Source organism: Sphaerodactylus townsendi, linkage group LG02 (assembly GCF_021028975.2).
Source record: "Sphaerodactylus townsendi isolate TG3544 linkage group LG02, MPM_Stown_v2.3, whole genome shotgun sequence".
In the NCBI taxonomy this organism is placed as follows: domain Eukaryota; kingdom Metazoa; phylum Chordata; class Lepidosauria; order Squamata; family Sphaerodactylidae; genus Sphaerodactylus; species Sphaerodactylus townsendi.
Window position 1 is genome coordinate 89,016,459 of NC_059426.1, and position 12,604 is coordinate 89,029,062.

The 12,604-nt window shown below is 39.7% G+C and overlaps 1 protein-coding gene and 1 non-coding gene across 4 annotated transcripts in view; both read left to right on the forward strand.

Moving 5' to 3' along the window:
• IPO7 (importin 7) overlaps nt 1-12,604 on the forward strand; it is a 44,411-nt gene that overhangs the window by 14,904 nt on the left and 16,903 nt on the right. For all 3 annotated transcript variants that reach the window (XM_048484037.1, XM_048484039.1, XM_048484040.1), the window contains exons 5-14: nt 667-823; nt 961-1,050; nt 1,881-1,975; nt 2,077-2,161; nt 3,192-3,326; nt 5,964-6,063; nt 7,869-7,945; nt 8,544-8,660; nt 10,336-10,425; nt 11,435-11,600. In XM_048484037.1, the coding sequence (XP_048339994.1) occupies nt 667-823; nt 961-1,050; nt 1,881-1,975; nt 2,077-2,161; nt 3,192-3,326; nt 5,964-6,063; nt 7,869-7,945; nt 8,544-8,660; nt 10,336-10,425; nt 11,435-11,600 (1,112 nt within the window). The remainder of the gene's footprint in view (nt 1-666; nt 824-960; nt 1,051-1,880; nt 1,976-2,076; nt 2,162-3,191; nt 3,327-5,963; nt 6,064-7,868; nt 7,946-8,543; nt 8,661-10,335; nt 10,426-11,434; nt 11,601-12,604) is intronic.
• LOC125427614 lies at nt 11,133-11,314 on the forward strand. The gene has a single exon (XR_007243731.1). It is a non-coding gene; the product is annotated as a small nucleolar RNA SNORA23 (small nucleolar RNA).

Here is a 12,604-nt window from a genome sequence, read left to right on the forward strand (position 1 = left end):
GACAGTTTTTTCCTGCCTAAAAATTATCTCTGTAACCCTTCTGTTGTTCACTGTAGTGTTAACTCAATTCTGGAAGCCAAGAAAATAACAAGAACCCCTCTTATTTTTCATGTTATGAGTGTTTCTTTCAAGAACACTGCAGGACCATGTACTTCTGAATTATTTTCCTGTACCCATTCTGTTTTCATAAACGCTACACTCACTGGGACTGGATATATTTTAGATTCCTAGGATAGGTAAAGGTATCACTTTAGATGCATTGAATTCAGACAGCCAGACTGTCTCCTGCCATCAAGCAAGTTCTGATTCTAATTTGCATCAACTTCATGCTATTTAAATGATATATTGTTTAAAGAGCCAGGTTTTTGGAGGATTTGTTAAAACTGCATTTTTTGCTATGGAGCAAAAGTGCCGGTAGTTATCTTTTTTCCCCTGGCGTATCACAATTATACATTAGATACATTATACACAAGTATACATTATACAATTATACACAAGTATACATTAGATAAATACATTAGTTGCATTATCTCCAGAGAATCAGCACAAAGGTAGTGAGAGGTTTAGTGCTTTCTCGGATAAGTATTTCTTCTTGAACCTTCTTATCTATCTTTTGAATTGTAGTTTCATTTACAATCTTTCTAAAGCCTGTTCTTTTTGTTAAAGGTATAAGAAACCAGAAGAGCGAACACCTTTGATAGCAGCAATGCAACACTTTTTGCCTGTTCTGAAGGATCGTTTTATCCAGCTTCTCTCTGATCCCTCTGATCAGTCTGTCCTCATTCAGAAACAGATCTTCAAAATCTTCTATGCTCTTGTTCAGGTGGGAATCCATTTCTCTTCTTAAAGAGGTAGGATGCATTAATGATGCTGCCCTGTGCAGAATCATTCCAAGTCTGAAATTAAAATGTGTGCGTAATGTTTTGATTTTAAAACCAGATTAACTTGTATTTTTAATAGTACACCTTACCCCTTGAGTTGATCAATCAACAAAACTTAGCAGAGTGGATAGAAATTCTGAAGACAGTTGTAGACCGAGATGTTCCAGCTGTAAGTACTTGTTACTTTTGGGCATGTCTTCTACATAACAGTTGGGTGTTCATTTCCCCTAAATTTAACAATTTAATATTCTCAGTGAGATTTAACGTTGGAACTGTAATTGGCAGATCAGCAAGTGTGGTATAGTGCTTAAAGCGCTGAACTAAAATGGAGGCAATCTGGCTTCAACCAAACCTTTATATTCCTTAACCTTGAACAGCCATTTTCACAGTCTAACCTTTTCACTGGGTTGTTGTAAAGGTATGTTGTAAAGATATGGGAACACACGGACGCACGCACGCACGCACACACAGATTCACTCACTCACACTCATTGTGTACACTGCCCTCAGTACCTATAAGGAAGGATAGGATATCTTGACTGTCAAGCAACAGTCAAGCTTCTATCTGTGCTTTCCCACCTTTTAGTTCTTTTATTCAAGTATTGAAGTGTATTTTAGGGCCTTTATATTTTTCATTGTGTTTGTTGGGTCTTATTTTATGACTGTTTCAGCCTTGCCTTTGAATTTGTTTTGTTCTTCTACTGTTTCTGCAATGTTATACCTGGGAAGGACTGTTAATAACAGGACTTACTGAAGGTTAATTCATAGGGTTGCCATAAAATGGTACATAATACATATTTTATGTTGGCTGAAATAAGTCATCTTTTCTTGTTGATATAGTGAATTTGATGTTGGAATGTTAAAAAAAATACTTTTTATTTTTATCTGCCACTTTGAGGAGTTCTCTTTGGAGAGGTAGCAGACAATTGTACTAATCAAGAGATGAAAATAAATATTGTTAGGTACTTACATTTTGTAAATGTACTATTGTTTCTGAAAGGAAACCCTTCAAGTTGATGAAGATGATAGACCTGAATTACCTTGGTGGAAGTGTAAGAAGTGGGCATTGCACATCTTGGCTAGGCTTTTTGAAAGGTAATCACTTTTCTCAAGATCCCTTTAATTGTAAAAATTTAACTTCGTGGTATGCATAAAATGTTGCAGCATTTTCTTAGACTTCTTTCTACTATTAATAGGTATGGGAGCCCTGGCAATGTTTCCAAGGAGTACAACGAATTTGCAGAAGTTTTCTTGAAAGCGTTTGCTGTTGGTGTTCAGCAGGTAATATATTCTTAACATCACATGCTTGTTTGAGAAGTGTATATTATTCTTTCTGCATTGTCCAAATATTAAAAGTGACTGAATTTGTGTACAGAACATGCAGATATGATATGGAAGTTGTAGTCTTTTTAAAGAGTAAAACTGCCTCTTTAAGTGTTGCTCAATTCTTCGTAGTTGGTATTCAGCATGAGCTATTTTTGGGTTACCAATCAGGTCTTTTAATAATAGGGTGAACAAAGAGGCTCTGCAGAAATCTGCAGGGGGGATCCCATCTCCCCTCTCTCAGTCACGGCTCCAGACCTCCTCTCCTGCAGCCCTGCTTTCTTACCAGCTCAACAAGGGGGAGGCCTGCAAAACTCATAGGGGACGGGGAAATCTTACCCCTTGCTTACTTTACAGTGATACGGAACAGGTGGGCTGCCACAGATGGGCTCCTGAACTCTCATGCTGCCATGGGCAGGCTCCACTGTAGTCCTAACTTTGCTGTGGAGGGTTCCACCATGGATCTCTGTGGAGCCTGGTTGAGATAGCCAAACCCAGCATTGATCCCTGTGCCAGCCACTGCAACCACCACTGGTGGGATTTAACCTACTTCCCTTCCCGTGAATTTATTTTGAACTTCTTGGATTTTTCTGCAGACCCCTGGGGGTTCTGCAAGTATTCAGAAAAACCTGTTGGGCTGAGTGTGCCCCCTGTGTGTGGATTACAGTGTCCACAGACATGGGACACAGGTGGAAAGTAGATATGTAGATACTTTAGCAATTTTAAGTTACTGGAAGGGAAATTCCTGGCAACCGCACCCTGCACCTCTTCGCTGGCAACCTCTAAATTGTTTTTCAATACCATTTGCAAACTATGTGGGAAAGTGTTCTTATCAGAGTGAGTGTAACACAGCTGCCACCAATCCTGATGTCCTGATATTAGGTACTTTTCCATCTTCCACCTAGGCCCCAAATTCGAGTTAGCATCTGGCATGATTGACAAGGTGCTCAGATCTTTTGAATCTTCTAATTAAGGTTGATTTTCTTAGGTTTTACTGAAAGTATTATATCAATATAAGGAAAAGCAGTACATGGCTCCTAGAGTTTTGCAGCAGACATTGAACTACATCAATCAAGGTGTGTCACATGCAGTCACTTGGAAGAATCTGAAACCCCATATTCAAGTAAGTATTTTGTTTCTCTGTGAGTGGTACATAACTGAATCATACTTTAGTGTAGTCCTGTTGCAACATATTTTGAATAGGAACAAACGTCTATTTATTGTCCAAAGTGTTGCTGGCATGATGGAGATTACCTTTTCTTGGGTCACCACCTTTTTAGTCTCAGATTGTGCAGATAATAAAAGTAGGGTCTCCAAGGATGATTGAAATGAATGGCTACATTCATATGTGGGAAGGCATGTTGGTCCCAGGTTGTACAGGCCTTTAAAGATCAGTATTAGCACCTTGCCTTGAGCCCAGAAGCAAATTGGAAGCCAGCATAGGTAGAAAGACTGAATGATATGGTGCCTACAACCCACTCCAGTCAACATTCTGGCTGCATCATTCTAAAGTTAGCTTTGGGGCAGTCTTCAAGGGTAACCCCATGTAGAGTGCATTGTGTAATCGAATCTAGATATTAGCAGGGCATGTACCACAATAGCAAGATTCTTTCTGTCCTGGAAGCTGAAGCAACTGAAAAGCATCCTCTCCATTGATACCACCTGTTTATCTAAATAGCACTTCTGAGTCTGAGAGCACCCCAAGCTACAAACCTGCTTCTTTAAAGAGAGTGCAACTGTATCCATTACAGGAGATAACCCGGTTCCCAAGTCAGACCTTCCCTTCACCAGTAATTCCTCCATTTTGTCAGGATTAAGTTCCATCTTGTTAGCCCTTATCCATTTCAAACCTGCCTCCAGGTGCCTGCCCATGGTTCTGTAGTCTTCATGGAATCTACTGGTGGTTTAGAATAGAGCTGAGTGACATCTGCATATTGGTGTCAGCTCACAGTAGGCTGTAAATCTGCAGTCCTTCAGTAAACCAAGGGCTCTTTGACGTGAGATATAGCGCCTGGGCGCAGTTGTAAGTTGCCTGGGTCATTTCCCCATTCCAGAGGTCAACCAAGACATCAGCAGGCTCACCAATTGTATTAACAGGAAAATCCCCAAATGCTGTCTGAAAACATTGCATCCATTAGGCTGCAGGTGTGGATCATCTTAATCGATCGTCCATTCCTGCAGACGTTTGATACCCTGTAAATTTTAATCCCCAGAAAGTAGTGATACATCCATGACAAAGAGATGTCCTCAATACCCCATCAGCTTTTTTCTGCCCATAACAAAGCACCAGATCAGGAGTGTGACCTGCACAGTGTGTGAGGTCTTATCCTGTGTGCATTAAGTACAGTCAAGTCACCTCCAACTCATGGCAACCTTATGAATTAATGACCTCCCAAATGTTCTATTGTTAACACGCTTGTTCAGGTCTTGCAAATGGAGGACTGTGGCTTCCTTTATAGAGTCAGCCCATTTCAAGTTGAGTCTTCCTCTTTTTTTTTTTACTGTTTTCAACATTTCCTAGCATTATTGTCTTTTCTAGCATCTCTCTACTTAAAATGTAACCCAAGCATGATAGCTCAGTTTAGTTGTTTTAGCTTCTAAGTAGAGTGCAGCCTTGATTTGACCTTCTGGAAAAAGTAGATTCAAAGGAATTACTTCTTGTCAGCTTTCTTTGTTGTCCAAAAAGGCATTTATAGTAATGAGAAATGCTCAGTAGTCATTACTTTTGTCTTCTTGATGTTCAGCTTTAGTCCTTTGGCACTTTTTGCTTTAACCTTCAGCAGTAGTCATGGCTTCACTTTTTTCTGCCACAATGTGTTATCATCTGTGTATCTCAAATTGTTAATGTTTCTACCCCAAATTTTTACTCCATCTAAATTTAATCCATCTTTTTTATGCTCTCCAGGTAGATTAAAGAGATAGGAAGATAACAGATATTCTTTTCTGACTCCTTTGACCAGTCAGAAATCATTCTGTTTCTCCATATTCCAGCCTAACAGCAGCCTCTTATTCGGAGTACAGGTTGAACCTCAAAACAATCAGATTCTGTGGCACACTTGTTTTCTTTAAAGCCAGCTATAGCTTTTCACAATCCACATGTTCAAAAGCTTTGCTGTAATCTATGAAACATATTTCTTCTAAAATTCTCTCATATTTAACCAGCATAAACTTGCAGTATGATCCCTAGTGCCTCTTCCTTTTCTGAATCTTGCTTGAACATGTGGCATTTCTCATTACATATGACAACAGGCTTTGTACGATTTTGAGCATCTCTCTACTCATGTGATAAATTAATACAATATCTCCTTTTGTGGAATTGGAATGTAATTCGGCCATTTCCAATCTGTGGGCCATTGTTTTCCATATTTGTGGCATGATCCTGTAAAGATTTTGATGGGCTATGTTTCTGTTTTACCTTAGAAGATTTTAAGTTTAGTATTAGATAATGCCTCAGCTCTGGACAAAATAATCCATAATTCAGGACACAATAAAGCCATAGGGCAAGTTCTTTATCTGAAAGGAAGTACTTAAGGATATCCCTAACTTTGAGTTGGCTTCATTTGGGATATTTATATGCTTTTTTGCCAATTTTCTACATTTCATATATTTCTCTATAAGGTGAAATATGCATAAATTGAATTAGTTAATCTAGAACACAGTTCACCTGGCTTCCTATATGACAGACTGTATTTTATTTTTCATGATATTATTGTTCCAAAGATACACAATAAAATCTAAACTGTTTTCTTATTAATTGTAGGGAATTATCCAGGATGTTATCTTCCCATTGATGTGCTACACAGATGCTGATGAAGAGTTATGGCAGGAAGACCCTTATGAATATATACGTATGAAGTTTGGTAAGTAGTTTGCATTATTAAATGCATATGTGCAGAAAGCATTTGTTTTCTAATCAGATACTTGAATGAAAAGAAATTTAATATAGGTTGGGCTATAACCAATGCAAAATTTCCACTTTCGCTTGAGCTCTTACGAAGGCAGAAACTCACAAAAAAGACAGTCCCATGTGCTCAGTCAAACATATTGAATCCCCACATGTTCAAAATTTTGTGCAAGAAGTTTCTGGGTACTGTAATATATAGGGGGGTTAAGGTGTTGAACATGATCTTATGCAAGCAGAACTTCATTACAACTGCATTAAATCTGGTTTCCACTTGCATATCACTGGATCTGAGCCATTATATGGGCAGTATAATTCTGTCCCTTCTGTCAGTGTTGCAGATTTCATACCAGTGTTTTAGAGATCCTGTGCAACGTAAGCAGCACAAAACCGATCCATGCACTTTGCCTTTAAAATTAAGGAATTCCCCCTTTGCATCCATTCTTAGCTATAGTCACAAAAGTCACGGGATTGTGCATAAGGAACAGACAATGATTTCTGTTCTTTTCCTGCACTGAAAAACCATTTTGTGCTATGCCTCTGAAGTTCCCCACAATGCTGAAGGAGCAGTTCTCATAGAGGTGTGCAGTGATGGAAACCCAGAGTTTAACCCTATGTTTTGTTCAGCAAAGCAGGGTTGGACTGTATGAAGGATCATCTGTTACATTTACTTAAAAGTAAGAACATAAGAACAGCACTGGTGGATAAGACCAATGGTCCCTCTAGTCTAGCATCCTGTCTCCTATGGTGGCCAAACAACTCCTCTGGCGGGCCAACAACATAATAATTCCACTTTTTTCAGGAAGTAGTGCTGCAAAAGAGTAGACATAGAAATTACAGCCCAATCCAGAAGGCTCCAGCGGCCAAGGATGGCTATTGTACCACCTCCAGAGGACTTCCAGGCAGTGTAGGAAGGCAGCAATCTCCAGAAACTCCCTGGCTGCCTGAAAGCCCTCCATAGGGCTAAACGGACTTGCGCCACCCTTTTGAGTGGTGTAAGTCTGAGGCCTGGGGGTATTCCCTGTTCGAAAGCCTGGTAGAAGCTGGTTAAAGTTGGCTTCACTTCTGGGAATGTCCCTAGATCACCCCCAGTCACGCCAGCGTACAGTTCTGTGAATTGCAGACTCTTCCAGCATACTGTTTTACCCTGGCGGGGTGGGCAAACGCGCTCCAAGAACCTGTTTGCCCTTATCCCCTGGATCGGGCTGCCTGTTTTGTAAAGTTGTATAATATTCAGTATGCAGGTTTCTCCTACCTGCAATAGGACAGTTATTTTTTTCTCTGTTGGTTTATTTTCCTCTGAAGTTCCCTAGAAAAAAATTTAGTTAGAGATGGCAAACTTTCTTTCAGCATGATACTAAGAATTAATTTTTGACTGCCTCACAGATCTTTTAAGATAGTAATCACATGGAATACAGTATTCTGGTAAAATTATGCATTATTGGATTTGGTATTACTGCGCAAAGTGACACATATTTTTGAATATTCTGGAAAAAAGTTGAATATGCTTTTTTCTTGGTTCCCCTAATTATCAGTAACATTCCTAAATGAATAAACAAGTTGGATATGTTGCAATTGTTGTACTGTATTTATAGTCTGCCTTCCTCACAGAAATCGGTAGTATGTTTTTAAAAGTTCATTATGTAAGAACAGATTGGAAATACTTGGGGAAGAAAGGTTGAACTGGTTATGAAGTGTGAATTTATTTCTTTTGCCTTTGTTTTCAAAAGACAAACACTTAGCCTTTTTTAATGTGTTTGGCAGATGTGTTTGAAGACTTCATTTCTCCCACGACTGCTGCTCAGACATTGTTGTTTACTGCTTGTGGTAAAAGAAAAGAGGTATTTTTTATAAATACTTTTGATCTAGAAGTCATAGTAGTTCTTCCTGTTCTCTGTGCAATGGCATGTATAGGATTAGTTCTCTCTATATTTTGTTTAACTTTAATTAAGAATATAAAGACCAGTCTCTGGATGCTATACACTGCCAAGTTAATACATAGGTAACAGCTTGTAGTTTCCTATAGCATTGCTTAATTCTACTTGTTGGCATTCAGTTTAATGTCCATTATTTTAGTGTACTCAACACAGTTATTTATCTCATTTATACCCCACATCACCCCAATAGGAATCCAGAGCAACTTACATAATTCACCTCTTTTCCATTTCATCTTCATAACCACCCTGTAAGGTAGATTAGGCTGAGTATTTATGACTTACCTGAGGTCATCCAGCAAGTTTCCTTGGCAGAGTGGTGATTCAAACCTGGATGTGCTAAATTCCAGTCCAACACTCTAACCACTGTACTACAGTGTCTCTCTAATGTGGTAGATACAGTCTAATATTTTACAATTAGGGAGAATTAAGTGTCTGCTTGTATACTTTCTAATATTGTGGATGGTGTATGAAAGATAAACATTCTCTCTTAATCTCCTGCTAGGTTCTGCAAAAGACTATGGGCTTTTGTTACCAGATCCTCACAGAACCAAATGCTGATCCTCGTAAAAAAGATGGTGCTCTGCATATGATTGGTTCTTTGGCAGAAATACTCTTGAAAGTAAGCATTCTTGTATTAGATCTTTTGATTGCTTTTACCTTTTTCTTCTCTGTCCCAAACACTAATAAAATTATGTCCACGCCCATAATGACAGTGACTACAGCTGAATCTACTCCCATGACAAGATCTGTTTTACTGCACAATTTCAAGTGTCCCATTACTTGACTTGCCAAATTGTCTGGAGGTGTTACCAATTGGCCAGGCTTTGGCAGAATTCCCACCTGTCCAGGATGTTAAAATTCTCTGTTACCTTCTACTGTTGAAATGTTGCCATCACTTAAGGACTGCATAATGGCATGTGCCCTTGGTAATAAGCTAGGATCCACAAATGCATTTGCTAGTAGCAACTGCATTTTAAATTTTTTTATTGCATTAGACTTTTAGGTTGCCTTCCCCATATGGTTCATGGCAATTTCCAACAATCCATGTAATAAACATTAAAACTAGCAACAATAAAATCTGAGCACATCTTGGCAACATTCAAGTCAACCTGGGGGTGGGGGGGGGGGTGGGACATTCTTAAACCCCCCTGTAAACCAGACCCACATATCATTCAAAAAAAGGGGAAAGGGCAAGGGAAAGTAAAAGAAAATGGGGGTGGGGGGGACTGGGAAAAGGGGGAAATAGGGGCAGGGAGAGAATATGTGCCAGGCAACTTACTGATTTCCCCCCTGCCTCTCCTCTGCCATTGAGAGAGAGCCCAGAAAAGGGGTGAGGTCTGCCTCTTACATCACACTGTATGAGAAGTAATATGAGAGACTTAAACTACTTTTAACTTGTCCAATACCAGTGTAAAATGAGATAAGATCCATTCATGGGCTCTAGGAAGGAGTCTGTTCTCCATTTGGCACCAGGTGTTTTAGAAGCTGAAAGCAGTGAGAAGCTGCTTCTGAGTCTCTCCAAATCCTCATGTTGAAGGGTCCAAGTCCTCGGCATGCCAGAGAGGTGGAAAAGGAGAAGCTCAGTAGTAACCATAAATAATTGGTGGCCAAGCTGAAATTTCTGACCACCTGGAAGATTTACTTCCCATCTCTGACAAAGATTGAGTAGAAACACTATAGCCTTATGACTAGGCAGGCAAATTTGCTGTTTCTCTGCCACCCCACAATCTTCCAAGAATAAAAATTTAGGTGAGATCCTATCAAGATTGGGGCAAGGCTGATTACCACTATTTAGGAGTAATGTGTTAAATGCAGTGTGTTCCTTGTCTTGAATTTGTGGCCTTTGCATAGCTTTGGTGTATGTTGTCTAGCACCTGATCAAACGTTGTTCTCAATTGATAAAATATTAATTTTAAGAGTTGGTAGTAAATATTAGAATTCACCTAGCTACTGGTACATATTTCTTCTTTGTCACTTAAGGTTTTCCTTTGACAGAGTGAATATAAAATTTTAAGTCTGGTTTATAATTTATTTATTTCAAACATTTCTGTTCTGCCTTTCTACTCAAATAGGGTCTCCAAGCTCTTCTCTGTTTGTCCATCAGATTTCTGAATCTGAGAATCATAGTTTTGGCCATGAGCTACTTGTTGACTTCAGTTGAACTAGCACAATCCCATTTGAAAATTAATGGAATTAAGTATTAATAGGGTTGGGGAATGGAAAATTAATTTTTGACTAGCAAGTTTTACATGGTAAGAAAAGTCTGACCTGTCATGGTCTTTATGTTCCAACAGAAAAAGATATACAAGGATCAGATGGAATATATGTTGCAGAATCACGTGTTCCCTCTTTTCAGCAGTGAACTAGGCTACATGAGAGCACGGGTAAGAACAAAGTTGTTTCTCTGCCTCCACATCACTTTTCCAGGGCTACCACCTCTGTTGAGCTTTGTTTCTGAGAAGTGGGCTATATATAGACTGCTGTCTTTGTGGGAAGACTGTGTGAAGTAGTGCTGAATAGGCTATAACTGGCAAGTGGTTGTTTTGACGGTATGTATGGTGAAACCAGATAATCTTGTAGTAGAAGGGTAATAACATGCATAAGATGAACCAGTGGTGGCCAATGACCTTTCCTTCTTGTAGGTTCTCATTTGTTTGTTTCCTCGGGACCTGGATAAAAGTGTCTTGGGGCTGGGTTAAGGCCAACATTTTATACAGTACAATGTCTCGACACTGTCAGTATTGTAACTTTTCTTTTTAGTTTGTGTTTTTTAAATGTCAATGATATTAACAATTTTTCTGTAACACAGTGAAATGGAAGTGTCTTTAGATATCATCATCTAAAAGAAAGGAAGAACATTTCTGTTTCTGAGGATGGAGAAAAACTAATGGATTTTCAAGTATAGGAAGGTGAATTTAGGTTAAATATTGGCAAGGAATCTGTCGGTCAGTGCAGTTTAGCAGGGGACCAGTATAAGAGGTGAAAAATGTTTTTTCATAGTTAGAATCTCCATATAATGATTTTATTGAAGTGACCATCATGCAGCTGGACATACATCTGGCATCTTCTCATTAAGGTGAAATAAATGGCTGCAGTCATGTGTGCATAGTTCCTAATCTGTGTCTAGTAATATAGTCTATCTGTGTTCTGCATATGGACTGTATTGCTCACATAACAACCTGGGGCCAAAGAGCAACTTGAGATCATAGTACTGGTCCAGTGCTGTTGAAAGACAAGTTTACCACTGACCAGCCTCCAAACTCTCAAACAAATTTCTGGGAAAGGGAGATGAAAATGTAATGTTTCAGTGCAATTCAAATACGGATGTTTTGATTGCTGCTCTGACTGTTGTGTGGGATGAGTAATCCCTAAAATTCCTTGCTGTCTTTCTAGGCTTGTTGGGTTCTGCATTATTTCTGTGAAGTTAAGTTTAAGAGTGACCAGAATCTGCAGACAGCTCTTGAGCTGACAAGAAGATGCCTGATTGATGACAGAGAAATGCCTGTGAAGGTGGAAGCTGCCATAGCACTGCAGGTTTTGATCAGTAATCAAGAGAGAGGTACTTCAACCTGCACTGAACTACCAAGGGACCCGAGAGCTCGTGAAATATAGAGTAGAGGTGTAGGGTGGGGGGGAATGGGACTCCCCTGCATCCTGTGGTAGCTACTCGCCCCCATGCCCCACATACCTGAGGCAGCGGCAGTCCCGGGCACCCTGGTGAGGCGGGGCCGAGGGGTTCTCGGCTTGCGACCATGTGACCCAAAATGATCTCTGCCCAAAACATATGACCCCCACATAAGCATAAGCATAAGCATTTTATTGTCATTGTGCACGCACAACGAAATTTACAACCACATGTCCCTGTGGTTGCTACGTCACTAATACAGAGGGGGTAAATCAGGGTTCCCCAGCCTTTTTCAGGCTGTGGGGTCGTTTGGAATTTTGACACGGGGTGGTGGGCACAACTCTAAAACAGCTGCAGCAGAGCAAACAACAATTTTGCTGCCTCAGGAGTTAGTTTTACATATATAGAGGAAGCCCAAATACAGGGGAGAGTGGTGGTATTTAAAAAGGCATTGAGAAAGAAGGATAAGAGAGGATAAAACAATACTGTAGTCGAGCTGCCACTGAAAAAATGTTTTAATCCACATAGCCAATTGGAAGCACTGCTGGGTAAGAGACCTGGCTTCATTCATTGTCTAAAAACATTTGATGGGCACCAGGAAAGGTGTTGGTGGACACTATAGTGCCCATAGGCACTGCACCGGTAATCTTGGTCTAACTCAGCTCAGGATGCTACCACAGTCTTGCTAGCATTTCTGCTTTGCAAAAGCTCCAGTGCAAGTGCAAGTATTGTGCAGTATCCAACTCAACATATAAGACCTACTGAGAAAACAGGGTTTTGTAAGAACAACAATGGCTATTGTAGAACTCATACTTGAGATTTGCAATCCAAATATTGGATATTTATCCATGCCTGACAATTCTCCATACTCTTTGTTGCTACTCAGTGGTTCAGAAAATGGTGTGTTTAAGAGCAGTGCTCTTTTTAATTCAAAATGG